Here is a 17840-nt window from a genome sequence, read left to right on the forward strand (position 1 = left end):
TACAAATGATGTGAGCAGACTGCAGTTCCTCTTGAATAGCCCTCCTGATCCCAGGTGAAGCGCATGCAAAGTAGGGGGGATTTATTAACCCTGGAGCACACAGAATGTGGCAACCAATCCGATTCCAGGTTTTATTGTCAACGCCTAATTGGAAAAAGTAAAGTTGTAAGCTGATTGGTCAGTATGCAGAGCTGCAGCAGTTTTAGTAGCTGTGAAGCTCCATGTGTAGTCCTCCCCTCCAGGATGTGTCAATCTCTGTCTGCTCCCACCCATCTGAGGCCATGCATGCAAATGTTCCCATGTTCTTCCCAGTAACAATGTGCTCATCACTCTCCTCCCACAAAAAAAAAAAAATGCATCACTCTGGGTGTTTCCACTCGTGATTTTTATGTAACAAAATGCAGAATTGTGACATTTCTGGAGCTCGGTAGCATTCTTGCTATGTATTTGGTGGTGAGTGAGAGGCGGCAGAGGCACTGCAATGTGCAATCATTGGTGCACAGCAAGCAGACCGCATAGAGATCGCAGGGAAGGAGCCGGCACCCCACGTCCTGCACCCCTCCTCCTCCTCCAACCTTCGGGGTGGACCAAGGTGTGATGGCTGAGGGAACCGCAGCAGGTAGGTGAGGGGCTGCCTGACGTGCCCTCATTCAGACACCAGTGGGCTGCTGTTGCTGGGAGAGACAGTGCTGCTGCGACAGGGGAGGATGAAGCGAGCAGCCCAAGGAAGCGCACAGCGCATGCGCCCTCCGAGCCACTGACTATATTCTCAGGCTAGGTACCTAAGGAACAAAAAAAAAAAAAAAAAAATCAGCATTTTTATATAAAGAAGAAGCTGCACTGCAAAAAAAATAACCCTGCTCAGGATTGTAGAGCAACAACAGGTAGGAGCATTTCATTTTCCTATGTGTGTTAGCTGCAAAGATGGCATGTTTATGGTGGCTGGGCGACCACATCGTTATTGGGCATCGGGAGAGCCAGTGTTTGTACTGATATAGAGCACAATAGGAGCATACATGGAGCAGGCTTCCAAATATGACAGGGCTCTGCCTGGGGGAAGGGATCTGCATTCCTCTCATCATGGAAAACCTAACAAAGGGACCTCTCCTAGGAGCACATCCAACCAAAACCACATCTGGCTTCCATCAATGTCTATGGATAGCAGACATGTACAGCTCTGCATCCATCCATCGATGGATGGATGGATGGCCAGGCATGCATACTACCCTATGTGTGTGTGTGTGGGGGGGGGGGGGGGGGGGGGTATACATAGATATGGAGGATCATCAATTATATATATATATATATATAAAGGATCATCATTTATAGAGATCAACAATGATCATCCATATATAAAGAGGCTGATCATTTATATATAATAGCTGATCAATGTTATATATGAAGACTGATCATTTATTATGTAAGTCATTTATGTATATAAAGGCTGATTCTGTATATATGCAGGGGCTGATCCTTTATATGGATCAGGGATGATCATTCATATGTAAAGGCTGAACATTTATATACAAAGAGGCTGATCATTCATATATAATAGCTGATCAATTTTATATATGAAGACTGGTCATTTATTATATAAGTCATTTATGTATATAAAGGCTGATCCTTTATATATTATGTACAGAAAGTCTGATCATAGATCTCTATCTATCTATCTATCTATCTATCTATCTATCTATCTATCTATGTGTGTGTGGGCTGATCCTTTATATATATATATATATATATATATATATATATATATATATATATATATATATAGATAGATAGATAGATAGATAGATAGATATGCAAGGGCTGATCCTTTATATAGATATTAAGCCTGATTATATATATATATATATATATATATATATATATATATATATATATATTTAGTCTGATCATGTATATATATCTAGGGGCTGATCCGTTATATGGATATTAAGCCTTATGTATATATATATATATATATATATATATATATATATATATATATATATATAGCTAATCATATATGTATCTAGTGGCTGATCATTTATATATATATATATATATATATATATATATCTAAAGGCTGATCATATATGTATCTAGTATCTAAGGGATGATCATGTATATATACATCAAAGCTGATCATATATATATATATATATATAAAGGTTGATCATATATGTATCTAGGGGCTGATCATTTATATATACATCAAGGCTGATCATTCCATGACTCATTTCCAGGTAATCAAAACAAGATAAGCAAAAAAAAATAAAAAATCCCCCAAACCCATACAGGCAGGTTTTCTTGCCCTCTTGTAGCCGAGAAATAGTTGCAATGATTCACATAAATAATGGAGCCTGTTCTGTTATACGGCTAGCTGTGCAAGAGCCATTCAGCTCCAATATGTTATTCTTTCATAGAAATACTGGGGGGGTGCAGCAACAATACAATGTAGCAAAATAGGATTTTACCCCCCCCCCCCCTCCTCATCTCCATAATATGTTGATATGTGACATAGGATAAAGAGAGATCCTTTAGTGTAAGCTGTTGTCAATTGTGGGGTGTATTTTTACTAGTGATACAAAGCAATTAAAAAACTGTGGGGGGGGGGGGGGGTGACGATTCCCACAGTCCATATTCATCTCAAGAAAGATGGACGAAATTGTAATTTGTGTGTAATGGCCATAGCCTTAGCCTGTCTACTGATAGTATATGTATCTGTGTGTATTATATGGGTGTGATCTTTATCTGCTACAAAATGGTAGATCTTAGGGTATGTCTCTCTCTATCTATCTATCTATCTATCTATCTATCTATCTATCTATCTATCTATCTATCTATCTAGTTGTCTGTCTGTCTGTCTGCCTGTCTGTCTGTCTATCATGAACCCAGATGCCAGTATAGATCACTATAAATCAGAAAACACTTCCGCCCTTTGTTCCTCGTGGTGTAAGCTGTAATAATACAAAGTTTAAAAACAAATGCTAGTACTAGAATGTGACTTATTTTCTGTACTCCATAAATTAACATTCTTATGTTAGCACCTTCTCACATCATTACTTGCTAGCTTAAAACTGATAGCTTATGTTTTTTTTTTTTTTTTTCCTTCAGATCTCTTGACAGCATGACACATCAGGAGGAGGAAAAAGCAGAATGTGTGCCTAGACACCAGCCCAGTTAGTTTTGTGGATTACATTTGCAGTAAAATGTATGGATCTATCTTGTGCTTGCCCTTGTATATAGACCATGAGACTTGACTGAAGCAATAAATATATCCTCCATCTATGGCGAACGATAGCCATGCAGCTGACAACATTCTGCAAAATGTGTCTCCTTTAACAGCGTTTTTAAAGTTGACATCATTGGGCTTTATCATAGGAGTCAGTGTGGTGGGTAACCTTCTTATCTCCATCTTACTTGTCAAAGATAAGACCTTACACAGAGCTCCCTACTACTTCCTGTTGGATCTGTGTTGCTCAGACATCCTGAGATCTGCTATTTGTTTTCCATTTGTATTCACTTCCGTGAAGAATGGCTCTACTTGGACTTATGGGGCTCTTACTTGCAAAGTGATTGCCTTTCTTGGGGTGTTGTCTTGCTTTCACACTGCATTCATGCTATTCTGTATAAGTGTCACCAGATACTTAGCTATAGCCCACCATCGGTTTTACACAAAACGGTTGACATTTTGGACTTGTCTGGCAGTGATTTGCATGGTGTGGACCTTATCGGTAGCTATGGCCTTTCCACCAGTCCTAGATGTTGGCACCTACTCCTTCATTAGAGAGGAAGACCAATGCACATTTCAGCATCGTTCCTTCAGGGCTAATGATTCCTTGGGATTTATGTTACTCCTTGCTCTCATTCTTCTAGCCACACAGCTTGTCTACCTCAAGCTGATCTTTTTTGTTCACGATCGAAGGAAAATGAAGCCAGTCCAGTTTGTAGCAGCCGTAAGCCAGAACTGGACTTTTCATGGTCCTGGAGCCAGTGGTCAGGCAGCCGCCAACTGGCTTGCGGGCTTTGGAAGGGGTCCCACACCACCCACTTTACTTGGAATAAGGCAAAATGCCAACACCACGGGCAGGAGAAGGCTACTGGTTTTAGATGAATTCAAAATGGAAAAAAGAATCAGTAGAATGTTCTATATTATGACATTCCTTTTCCTGACCTTATGGGGGCCCTATTTGGTAGCCTGTTACTGGAGAGTGTTTGCGAGAGGTCCTGTGGTACCAGGAGGATTTCTAACAGCAGCTGTCTGGATGAGTTTTGCCCAAGCTGGAATCAATCCTTTTGTCTGCATTTTCTCAAACAGGGAGCTGAGGCGCTGTTTCAGCACAACCCTTCTTTACTGCAGAAAATCCAGGTTACCAAGGGAACCTTACTGTGTTATATGAGGGAGCATCTGCAAAATCTTTTAGCCTTGTGAAACACTATCCTTCTCTGCTAAGCAATTGTGGCCTGTAGCCATGTCTTGAGAAGAAGATCAAGAATGGAGCGTAAGCAGCATTGTGCACACTTTGCAATAGCGCACCTGTAATCCTATTTTATTCTAAAGTGTTCCTGCTGGCCACCAGGGAAGGTTTGTAATTGAAAACAAAGGACCGAACCACAGTTTTCTTGTGTTCCTGTGGTCGAAAGCTAGATCTTACACACAAAAAAAAAAAATTTAAAAAAAATTAAAAAAAAATGACAGGTGCTAGGAGCCACTGCTGAATGCTGTGTATATCACCACATATTAACAAGAACACCCAGAAAAAAGGTTAGCATTGGACATCTTAATAAATTGAATTGAGGTAAATATGTTAATAAACATGCTTTTAAGAGTTGGAAGACTCTTTGATATTTAATACAGTTTGGGGTTTCTTTTGCGATGATTAACAAGTGGGGAATTAAAATGTACTGTAACTGATAAAAGGATGTGCCATGCATTTCTGGATTGTCGTACTGAGGGGATTTCCTTACCTTGTAAGTCAGTATTGGGGAGCATTCCAAAGCAGTATTTTTTTTTTTTTTTGGTTAAAATTATATTCTACTTTTTCAAGTATTCTTTCTATAAAAAAAAAGGAGGTTTTCTTTAATAGTGTAAAGAGCATTTCAATGTATTCTGTGTTTTTTTTTATTTTTCTTTTTTTTTCTTTGCTCTCTTTAAATATTATTATTTTTTTCTTATATTTGTTTTTATTTGGCAAATACGGATTGAATTCTTGTTTTAAAAAAAAAAAAAAGAGAAAAGAAAACCTAGCTGTCGATCTGTTTGGCAACGTATCTGATTTCCAGTATAAACAGATCTACTTATGGAGCACTCATATTAATACTGAATAAATACATGTTGCCTTAAAGGGTTATCTAGTATCTTCCATTTTGTTTAATTTTGAAACAAATTCAATTGGTAACTCGAGTCGGTCATATGGGCGTGCATGAAAGAACGATTCAAGCCCCTCTTTCTTTGAACTCCTATTGTTCCCTAAATCAGTATGCACATCACCTAGCTGAGATCAGCTTGCCACATCCAGATGTGCTGCCCGTTCTGCTTCACCTTAAGAGACACAGGCAGTGGAGTATGTTTATATTTTAATTGAGCTGTCTAGAAGAGACTGAAGCCTTGGTATGATATTTTGCACAGTTTGGGAAGCATTTATTCTACTGAAGGCACAGTCTTCTTTATACTTTCTGCACATTTTTTTGGTGTATTGGTTGTTTAAATTATTTCCTTTTCTTTCTTTTTTTTCTTCTTGTAAAAAAAAAAAAAAAAAAAAAAAAACATATAATTTTTAGCATTCTAGAATAACATTATAGTCTGTGAGTCTTTCATTCTTTAAGATACAGATGTGTGTGGAATTGAAATATAAAGTTGCATTTGCCAAACTTTTCCTGTGTAGCTTGTTAATTTTCTCTGGAATAAAATTTTACATTTTTCCAGTTCGGCAACTAACCTTATTTTTTTTTAGTCATCTGGAGTGAACTAGTGAGAGTGTGGATATTGATTATTCTTTTTCTTTTTTCGTAATTATTGCATTCAGAAACTGTAAACACATGATTGATGGGTAGTTGCAATGCGTTTGTTAGATTTACAATTTACAACCCTTTTGATTTACACTGACCAATAGATCCTTCTGGTGTGATACATATTAGGTATTAAACGCAGGTTGTGTTTTCCAGTTTTGCTTTTATTACCAAGAAAAGGAATCAAAATGGGGCCAAGGGATCCATCATCATGTGTTTGTTAGTAGGTCACCTGTACCAAACAAAATTTGGGTTACTGTATTGTCATATTTTATCATTACACGATTCATGCTATACAAGCATACCCCACTTTTAAGTACACAATAGGGTTTATTTATGCAAAATCAGGCTCACTTCTGCACAGAAACCAATGAGCTTCCAGGTTTTATTAACAAAGCTTAATTGAGCAAGCTGAGGTTAGAAGCTCATTGGTTTCTATGCAGAAGTGAGCCTGATTTTGCACTTTCTAGCGTTAGTAAATAAACCCCATTGTGTACTTAAAAGTGGGGTATGCGGACCTCCAGCTGTTGCCAAACTACAAGTCCCATCATGCCTCTGCCTCTGGGTGTCATGCTTGTGGCTGTCAGAGTCTTGCTATGCCTCATGGGAATTGTAGTTCTGCAACAGCTGGAGGTCTGCTAATTGCATATCCCTGCTATATATCATACCATTTGGGAAGTTTGAAAAAAATTATGGCTAAATGTTATATGATTTAAATAAATTAATAGATAAGCCATAGACATGTCTGTGAATGCTTTACCATGTCTGAAATAGTTAGGTAATCACAGACGGTAGGCCTCCTTGTTCAAAGTGTGTAGAAGAAGCGTCTTTCTTACTCCAAAGCAACCAATCACATTAATTGAAGGCTATTTTATTCGTCAAGAAGACATACAAAAATGAGGGGGAGAATATGATTGTTGCTGGGGGGTAACACAGACAGTTCTTCTCTAAAACACTTGGGGGGGGGGGGGTGCCACCCGCTAGCCACTATGTCATTACCGTGTCCTAAAAGGGTTGATTTACTAAAACTGGAGAGTGCAGAATCTGGTGTAGCTGTGCATAGAAACCAATCGGCTTCCAGGTTTTATTGTCAAAACCTGATTGAACAAGCTGAAGTTAGAAGCTGATTGGCTACCACGTACAGCTGCACCAGAGTGCAACAGTTTTAGTAAATCTCCCCTTTGACAATTGTGGCTAAATGTGATCGAATTTTTAATTGAAACTGATTTCATTCTCACATATATGTCATGTTTTTATATGGTTGAAAGTTAGACACTGAATGTCCCTTATCAAGATGTATGATTTCCTATTTTTATGTTCGAATTTCATACCATTACTATATATTTATGCAGAAAAATGTTGCTTTTGCTTTAAAGCGTTTTGTTTTTCTTCCTTAATGAGAAATGAAGGTTGCACTGAGCAATACTGTGGGCCAGGGGAATGGTCACAGTGATAAGGAGCCAGCCAGGCTTGCTTAATAAGGCGGTGTAGAGATGTAATATAACCCAGAGCAGCCAATCGGTTCTTACCGTAATCAAAACAATGAAAAATGATTTCTGACTTGATGCTATTGGTTACTGTACTTTACCCATTGCTCTTTCTTTATAAAATGACATGCAAGGATATGTGTTTTAGCAGTCCGTTTAATATCTATATGGTTAAGTAATTTATACAATTTATTTTTGTGTTCTTTCGGTATAAACACATTTTTTTGAGTATGGAGCTAACCCAAAAAGCAACAGGTCTTTCTTGATCTTACCATCCGAAAGAAAAGTTTGCTTGTTTAGCCCTCCTCATGGAGTTGTCCACTGCTATACACGAAAAATTACACAAACCTATTAAGCAGTTACATCAGATGACTATGGTGCAGACAAGCTATTGATATAATTCAGCAGCCCCATATAGCTACCATCTTCCTACTAGTTTGCTTGCTGGCCTGTGCATGTAGGCCTAATAGCACATGGATGTAACAGTTGTCCCCTGGTATGACATTGCATTGGGTATGCCTTCTACTTGACAAGTTCTACATCTGTAGAGCTGTACACATAGAGGAAAATAAAATATAGACTATTGTGGGTGCAGCTATAGCAGATCTTTGCTGCTGAAGAAGGACGGAATCCCCAGAGCAATACCAAACCATAGGAGGACTTCAGTTACTTTGTTTGCTCAACAAATGTGAATTTGGAGCGGTAGGTAGTTGCTCCATTCTTTAGAATATTGAAAGTGACCAGTAATTACTGTAACGGCTTATGAGGTTGACCAACATAAATTAAAATAATAATAAACTACACACACACATATATATATATATATATACATATATATATATATATATATATATATATATATATATATATATATATATATATATATATATACATATATATATATATATATATATATATATATATACATATATATATATATATATATATATATATACACAAACATAGTAACGGCTATACTAATATATGTGTTTTATCATGAGAGGAGATTTATAGTCTGTAATGAACCCCCAACAAATGAGTGCATTAGAGATTATGCTACATTGAGCATCATGAATAGTAGTATAATAGTAGTATAAAAATAGTATAATAGTAGTATAAAAAGAAGTATAAAAAAGTGCATTTCTTGTCGTTTGTACTAACCAGTCAGATACTCCCTTTTATGCTTGAATGTGATTTGATGGTATTGGCAATACGAAACACAAGACCACCCAAACATTTTTTTTTCCAGTTTTGGATAGAGAATGGAAGAGTTAAAACCCTGTAAGTTTATTTTGTGCTGTCTTTATACCATTAGTGAAATCTCCCTTGACTTCCTGCCACAGGAATTCAACAGGAAGTAAATGAAAATATCTCTAAAGTGAGGGGAATGCCCCCTCTTAGATAGTTGTCATCTGACAACGTGTATATCTCCCTTGGAGGGTTCACCCCTATCTTTTGTTCCAGTGACAACTAAATTGATTTCCCATTGCTTTATGTCTCACTAACAATGGGTTTCCTCTTTTGGGGCACAAATAATAAAAAGCTTCACAGGGATTCTAATCCTTACCTACTCTGTTAAAATAAAAATGTTTTGGTCCTACGTAAACTTTTATTATAATTTAGGGTATTACCAAAGCCAAAAATGGAAGAGAGTGGTGAAGGGTTAGAACCACTGTTGGGATTTTGTTGTTGTATGTGCCCCTGTATTGTCCTGATCATGAATGTCACTGGGAAGAGAAGTGATGGTAAATCCATCATTTTTAATTGCCACCAGAACAGGAATAGAATAGACATCTTTCAATGGAGACACTTGTTCCCATGTCAACTGTCTAAGAAGGAATTTCCCTCACATCGTAAAAATATCCTCTCACTTGTTGTTCTCACTTCTTGTTCAGTCTAGAGGATAAGAAGATCCTCATTATATATACTCCTCAACACTCTCACCTATAAAATACATTACAGGATAAAATAGACTATACAGTGTAATAGTTTTTCTTGAACTTCCTGTCTACAGGAAGTGAAGGAAAATCTCCCTAATATGTTACAGATGGCAAAAGAAAAAATGTGCAAGTGTTTTTGTTTTTTTTAAATATTCCCTTACTCTACCCAAAAAAATAAACATTGTGGCTATACAATAGATATACTGCCTGTAAAATAATATACCATACCAGGGCTGCTGTTGTTTTCTACATGAAGCACAGCGAAATGCTGAGTCTGATTCACTAAATTATGAATCTTCACACAATACAGTTTGTGAATACTCACTTCAATAATTTAGTCATATGAATGGCATATTTTTCTTATTTCATCTGTACATGACTGGATAATTTAAGTAAATAATCACAAAATGTATTTAGTAAATTAGACCAATTGTTTGTGATGGCATCCTCAAGGGACAGTATTGGGCTAGATTCTCAATTGCCCTATTGGCATAGCTTACAGACATTCATGGCAATAAGCCTTGTGTTAACAGCTGGATAAAATGGTTTGTACTTTATTTATTAACCAAATAGGTGAATATTTTTATGTTTTAATCAGTGTTGCATAAATGCATGAATTTTTTTTTTTTTTTGGGGGGGGGGGGGGGGTTGGTTTTTGGTTGACGGCTTTTTCCATCCTTCAGGTTTTTTGCACAAGGTCCAGTGGCCATCATAAAGACCCCCATTAAATATAACCCCCAACTATCACCCATATCAAATACACTGCAGGGAAAAAAAAAATACAGTATGGAAGTTTTTCTTGCATATGAAATGTCATTTCTAGAAGATTCCATCTTTCAGTGCTTTGTGTGTGCCTACTGGTAATCTCAACACTGATTTCTCATTTCTGAAAATATAAACCCACAGAGACACCTGCTAAATAAATGTATCATATGTTAATGTGATATTTTCTGATATAATAAGCACAAGTGTTTTTGGGGCTGTGCAAGGGCACTGAGCGCTCTATCTGTAAAATATGAACCATGGCCTTATTCTACCGCCTCATTATTATTAACCCTAACATACGCACCAATGCTTCACGCTCTATAACACATTTGTGGGCATTACAACCTTATTTAATAAACAGGTCATGACAATGCTTTCATTGATGCAATAAGATGCAAATAATCAAGAATTCTTTTTCATTTCTGGCGTAGGATATGCAAAGAGTTGAGTTGCTACCTCTGGTGTTGCTATGCCAATGTTGGTTTAGGCATTTTGATTATCTGTCCACACCTTCTGTAGTTGTATTTACATTGTTTCCATTACTATTTTTTTGTTAATTTATGTTAAATGTTTCTAATTTTTAACCTGTTTCATAGGAAAAAAGAACTAATCAAACATCTGGCTATTGACAGAATAAGGTTCAGTTTAGCACATGATTTCATGTGGTTTCTGAAAAAATCCAGTGAATGAAATGTATAACGCATTCAATAAGCCATCATTTATGGAGGATTGGTTCCTCTAGATCAGTGGTCTCCAAACTGCAGCCCAGGGGGATCAGATGTGGCCCTTTGCTTGCCTTTAGCTGGCTCTTGGGGCACTATTTTGTCCACAGATATCAACAATGGGGCAAATTCTTCCTTACAATACCAAATATGGGGCACACTTCCTCCCACTGTCACCATTGATGTGGCATTGTTTATTCCCACTAATATCAGAACCTTTTTTTACTCTCACTGGCCACAGTCCCCCCCCCCCCCCCCTCCAAAGTCTGAAGGACAGTAAACTGGCCCTTTGTTTAGAAAGTTTGGAGACCCCTTCTCTAGATAAAATTCAAATGATTGTCCATATAACAAACTCAATAAGGCTCATTTACTAAAGGAGTTGATAATCTTTACTCAATAAATTGTAGCTGCGTTCATTTTGAATACCCAATCATGTTCTGATGAAATAAATAAATAGGAATTTGCGTTTCACGTGGTTGGATGACTGATGTGAATCTTCACTCAACTGAGTGAAGTCTCAACTTTTTTAGTATATTAGCCTCAAAGTGCCATTCTAGTCGGAAGTCATCTATAGTGCACAAACCACTTTAACAACCATCCCATTTGACCTTTTCATAGTGGCTCCAGCAACTTCCTTCTTCTAAACTGTCTTTATACGGTTCCCATCAGCACAATTCAGTATTGAGTAATGTAGGAAAGTCCAGCACTTACCAAGATTAAATCTAATTCTTTTTTCACTAAAGGTCATCTCCAACAATTTCAGGATGCTAGATTGAAATCCATAAGACCAAATCTTTTCAGTAAAGCAGAATATGACACATTAAATACTATTAAATATATTATTTCATTTGTTCGGATTGTTTTCTTTTTCTGTTTAGGTAACAGTTCTATACAAGATATGAAAGTATATATAGTTGAAATGGTACTTATTAAGACCTTGTTACCAACTTAAAAAGTGCAAAAAAAAATCATTAATATCACTATAAATGCTTACTTGCAATGTTCTTCTTAAATTGCTTTTTATTCACTAGAAATGTGCCTTTAAATTAAAATTTGACTACTCTAGGAAATAAAAAGCACAGCTTCCTTCTTTATTATCCATCACAGCCCTCTCCTTTTCTAGAAGTGTTTAATTACTTCCTGTGCTGGCCCAGCTCCTCTGCATCTCACATCCCCACTTAAAAGGGTTGTAAAGCTTTGTTTTTTTATTTTCTAAATAGGTTCCTTTAAGCTAGTGCATTGTTGGTTCACTTACCCTTTCCTTCGATTTGCCTTCTAAATGTTTTTTTTCTTTGTCTGAATTTCTCACTTCCTGTTTCTCCTCAGTAAACTTCACACCATCATCCGAGCGGTGTTTAGTCAGCCAGAACAGCTTACTGAGGAGGAACAGGAAGTCAGAAATTCAGGCAAAGAAAAAAAAGAAAAAAAACATTTAGAAGGGAAATCGAAGGAAAAGGTAAGTGAACCAACAATGCACTAGCTTAAAGGAACCTATTTAGAAAATAAAAAAAACAAACCTTTACAACCCCTTTAACCTCTTATGTAGCTGTCAGAGAAGGAGTGTAAGAAAATGCTATAAAGTGTCACTTGAGTGACAGCTGTGAGTCTGCTGGGGCTGACCCAAGATGGTGGCACCCAGCAGCAGTCTCGGGGCATTTGGATGTCCACACAAGGAAAGCTTTTACAGGTAAATAACATGGCTGAAATACAATAAATGTAAATATAAGCTTATGAAAACATTTTTGTCAGTATAAGTGGTCTGGCAACAGAGTCTCTTTAACAATAGCAATCAATCCACAAATAGTGTTTATTGTTCTAATTTGACAATGAAGACAGGAGTTTGATGTGTTGCTATAAACTGGGTCCAGTTTTTCAAATGAATGCAGTATGATTACGTAACCTATTCTTTATATTAACTTTTATATTTGCATCTGCAAAACTACCAGTTTTAGAGGTCTTTTTTAAATATAATTTTTGTAAGCAGAGGACAAGGAAAGTTTTTTATACCTGCCTTTTAAACCTTGCACTAGAAAATGACAGCTGTCATCTGATTGATTGTTGTGAGTTATATTCTTTTATTACCACTTTGATGGTAATCTCATTCTAATGGATATTTTCCTAAAACAGTGCAAGCAGCAAACTAAGATAAACTGAATTTATTGAGTCATTATAAAACTTCATAACATTTTATGCTAGTTTGCACAAAAAATGCTATTATTTAAAAAAAAAAAATGAAGGTATTGCTTCATAATGTTGTTGATTACCATTTTAATAATTTGTTTGCTTTGATATTAAGAATCGAACATGTGTTAATAGTTTACTATTTACAACAATATACCAAATGCCAAAATGGTGAATTCAGTAAAAGTGGGGTTTTGTAAATATAGCCATCAGTGCTTGGTTAATACATTGATTTAACGCATGAATGGTGTTTGGACAGACAGGTTAAAGTCTTCATCCTGGACACTAGAGCTGCACAATTCTGGCTAAAATGAGAATCACAATTTTTTTGCTTAGAATAAAGATCACGATTCTCACAGTGTAAGATCTTCATTCACATTATACAAAGAAATTTGGCTAACTTTACTGTTTAGTTTTTTTTTTTTTCAATACATTAAAGTGTATGTTCTTTTCAAAAATTGCGTTTGAAAAACCACTGCGCAAAAATGGTGTGACATAAAATATTGCAACAACCACCATTTTATTCTGTAGGGCCTCCACTAAAAAAAAGTATATCATGTTTGGGTGTTCCAATTAATTTTCTAGCAGAAAATAATGATTTTTACTTGTAAGCAACAAATTGTTCCTTTGATGAAAGAACGAAAAGATACTTTGTTTCTACTTATTCGTGTGTTGTGATAAAACTTGGCAGGCTGCCTGGATTTCTTTTTCTCCAGCTGTGAGAACTCTCTGCACTTGTTAGAAAGAATCGTGACATGCTGTTTTAAAGATTGGGAAGGGATAAAGATTGCAATTTCGATTCTTAACAATTAATCATGCAGCTCTGCTGGACACTAGTAAATAGATACTGTATAATATATGTAAATATATATAATATATAGTAATATTAAAACATGTAAGGCCCCTTTCACGCGATAAGCCTGCTCGGATCTGCTTGTCCGTTTTTCAGATGGATCCGAACATATTGACTCCTATGGGCAGGTGGATGTCAGCGCAGATGTGTCTACTGATCAGATCCGCTCACAACAGACGTATGGTGATATGTTCGCCATCTCTCTGGTGGATCGGATCGGATGGGATCTGATGAAAACGGGCATGCTGTCCATTTACGTCTAATCTCTCCATAGGAATCAGCCGGACTCTGACAGGTCCCTCCCCACTCAGTGAGCAGAGACGGACCTATCATCCGCCGGAGCGATCTCCTACTGAGCTGGCGGAGTCCGCTGAGTGGATCCGCCCCGTGTGAAAGAGGCCTAAATCATAGTAACCCCAAAATAATCATAAATACCTTGTAATACCATAGAGAGGCAACTCCTATGATCATATTGATTAGTGGTTTTTTAGTGTTTTTTTATCTTAATGCATTCTATATATTAAGATAAAAAGCCTTCTGTGTGCAGAAGCCCCCCTCAGCCCTCCTAATAATTACCTGAGCCCCATCTCTGTCCAGCAATGTCCACAAGTGTCAAGACATTATCTCTTGATTGGCTCAAACACAGCAGCAGTGCCACTGGCTCCTGCTGCTGTCAATCAAAGTCAGTCAGCCAATCAGGAGAGAGAGGGGTGGGGCCAGGCTGGGGCTCAGTGTCTGAAAGGAAACAGGGAGCTGTAACTCAGCTTGGGTGCCCCCATAGCAATCCTGTTGCTGCTTGACACTCAACAGGATGGAGGGGCCTGGAACACAGAAGAGGGACCAGAAATGAGGAGGATCCAGGGTGGCCTGTGCAAATCCACTGCAACAGAACAGGTAAGTATAACATGTTTGTAAAATCTTGTTTTTTTATATAAAAATAACAATAACTTTAATAACTACTGCAGTAGGGAACAGACACAAAACATACACTTAGCTTCTTTCCAAATAAGAGTCGGTTCACACTGAGGCAGCACAACTTGCAGTGCGACTGCCTCAGGCGACCTGCAAAATGACTTCTGTATAGAAGTCAATGCAAGTCGCCTGAAGTCGCCCCAAAAGTAGTACAGGAACCTTTTTCTAAGTCGGAGCGACTTGTGTCGCTCCTATTAGAACGGTTCCATTGTACAGAATGGAACACGACTTGTCAGGCGGTTAAGTCACCTGACAAGTCGTCCCTGTGTGAGCCAGCTCTTACTGTTCTGTTTATTCAACACAATTGATGTTTTTTTATACACATGATTACATAGGTGACATAATATTGCAATTGTACTTTTCTGGTAACAAGAGGTGTAACATAGGCAGGCTAATTCTAATCAGGACTCAAAAGAATGCAAACATGTAATGAAAACATTGTTAGTGCCGTGTGCACAATGAGTGCAGTGTGCAATACGTAGGCAAACATACAAAATAGAATACAATTATGTACAGAATTTACAATTTCCTTAGTAGCACACAAATACAAATAAATCCTAAATCTAATTAACCAAATATAAAGTATAAATCCAGTCAATACTTTTTTCTCGTGTTAAATAGTGGAGGGAAAGGTTAGAACCTCTGGCAGAAAGTATTATTTTACGGAAAGAGCAGTTAATGCCTTGAACAGACTTCCAGCAGAGGTTGTCAACACTGAATTTAAATATGCTTCAAACAAACATATATCTATACTCAGACGAAAAGGATAAAGTGACATTAAAGCCATTTTTTATGAGATGCTTATAGTAGGACATATGTGTTCTTGCTATTCTTGTCAAAAAAAGGTCTCTTCTGTTTTTGCTAACTGTGCCCTGACCACGCAAGCTGACTTCAGGTATGTGGGTGTCCCCTGTGACCACATGACCTACGAATTGGAGACTTTGGTGAGATTCCATAGGTCCCAGTAGGCACAGGGGGGCACCCACATTCCCAAAGTTGGCTAGCATAACCGTTGGCACAGTTAGTGGAGCAAGAACAGAGAATAGATTTTTAAAAAGAAGAACATAGCGTCCTACTTTGTGCATCTTATTAAAAAATGGCATTAATGCAGATTTAATAAAAAATAAAAAGGGACACACTGCATGAATCACTTGGTCTTTTTCTGCTATCATTCTTAGATTTTTCTATTCCTAAAATTACCACATATGCTTTTTAATAACTGACCGTGGTACCCCCAAAATGTAAGATCTGGTGTTTTGATCAAGACATCAATTTCCACCCAATATTAAATTCTGAGTGTTGGAATAAATTACACTGCTACATATTTCATGGTAGAAAGTGTGCTTCGGTCTTAAGAATCCATGCCAGGTTTTTTCCAGGAGATCTGTCAAGAGTGACAGAAGATGACATAAACACTGAAGTGATGAAATAGAGCAGCAGATGTGCGCTAATGAAAGCCATAGCAACCAATCAGAACATACCTTTAACTCAAATAACAGATTGGTTGAGATGTGTTGCTGTAAGTTTTGTGTCCTTCAACAAGCAAAGAGCTATTTTACATCAGTTTTCTAACATATTAGACTATATGCAGCACTTATTACTATAAATCTACTTCTGCTGAAGTTCAGATGATTTGAATAATAGATGAGACTGCATGTCTAACAGGTTTGTGTGTGTGATATTTCAGATGCCATGCTGTTCTCGGTGGTCAGAAGGTCACATGTACTAAGTCCTAATGAATATTTAACTTCTGCATTAATGCATAGAGAATCTAGAAACAGTAAATGCCTGTGGTAATATAATTGCCAATCTGCACTTTTTGAGACAGCATAAGAAAGATAGAATGTACGACTTTATAATAATGAACGTACTGTATGTTCATTTTTTCTATAGATTCCATACATTTTATACAATAATGTTTTATTAATGCATCTTTTTACAAACCTGAATTGCTGACAAACTAATCAGGTCTACACATCAAACCATTTAAAGCAAAAACATATATATATATATATATATATATATATATATATATATACACACACGATTCGAAAAAAAGACTTCCAGGACAAATTTCAGAAGTGGCTGGAACGTTGGGAGCACTATATATATATATATATATATATATATATATATATATACTGTATATATATATATATATATATATATTTATATTTACATGCGGTGGATAAAAGAGTGCATTTTACTTTGAACTTTGTCTACTTTAAAGGCCTAAGGGCATATTTATATACTGTAAATTCCCTTGTTTGCTGGTGAACCTGTCACCAAACTGATGTAGCACATTTGCCATCTATGAGGTCCACCACAAAAAAACAAGGCTTTGCCTGTACTCTTTTTATTTAACAAATTAAGAAAATCAATAAAGGTCACCATCAAAATAGTTCCCTTCTGAGTTGACACATAATTGCATACAATGCTGCCAACACGCAAAGCAATTCCACGGCTCATTTTCTGAAAGGCTCTGGAGGATCTTCACTGTTTTAGCTTTCATATGTTCTACCAACACAAAATGGGTTCCTTTGAGTACCGACTCGATCTTGATCTTAAGATAGAAGTCACAGTGAGCCAGGTCTAATGAATAGGGTGGACTCTCAAGCACCGAGATGTTGTTATTAGCTAGAAACTTGATGTTAACTCGCTCTTCACTGCTCACTCTTGTATTCCAACATTTTCTGACCGAGGGTAGGAGAACCTCTATATTTGAGCATGAGCCCATTTATACTGAGTGAGCCTTGTCTCTCTATGACAGCTTAGAACATATTATATACATTAACCACCTATTTCTTGCTCCCCTTCACTCTTGGTAGCTGGGATTTAGGGTTTGTTCCTTTTTTTGTGTCCAACCTCATACATTCACTTTCACATTCCCCTGCATCTGGAAAATCTAGTCTTTACTGGA

General features: G+C 37.0%; 1 protein-coding gene across 2 annotated transcripts; it reads left to right on the plus strand.

The window, feature by feature from the left end:
• Positions 1-329: 329 nt before the first annotated feature.
• Positions 330-5925, plus strand: GPR85 (G protein-coupled receptor 85). Of its 2 annotated transcripts, none has more exons than XM_077473052.1 (2): positions 330-884; positions 3106-5925. In XM_077473052.1, exon 2 carries the CDS (start codon positions 3279-3281, stop codon positions 4389-4391), a length of 1113 nt encoding a protein of 370 aa, XP_077329178.1. In that variant the 5' UTR covers positions 330-884; positions 3106-3278; the 3' UTR covers positions 4392-5925. The 2 variants fall into 2 exon arrangements, with proteins under 2 accessions (XP_077329178.1, XP_077329179.1); XM_077473053.1 differs by having other exon boundaries at positions 330-619.
• The last annotated feature ends 11915 nt before the right edge of the window (positions 5926-17840 follow it).

This window comes from Lithobates pipiens, unplaced genomic scaffold, assembly GCF_037356315.1.
Source record: "Lithobates pipiens isolate NorthernLeopardFrog02 unplaced genomic scaffold, aLitPip1_a1.2 Scaffold_8, whole genome shotgun sequence".
Classification (NCBI taxonomy): Eukaryota; Metazoa; Chordata; class Amphibia; order Anura; family Ranidae; genus Lithobates; species Lithobates pipiens.

Bases quoted from the DNA above. Each gene is read 5' to 3' on its own strand.
- GPR85 (XM_077473052.1), top strand. From the start codon at position 3,279: ATGGCGAACGATAGCCATGCAGCTGACAACATTCTGCAAAATGTGTCT.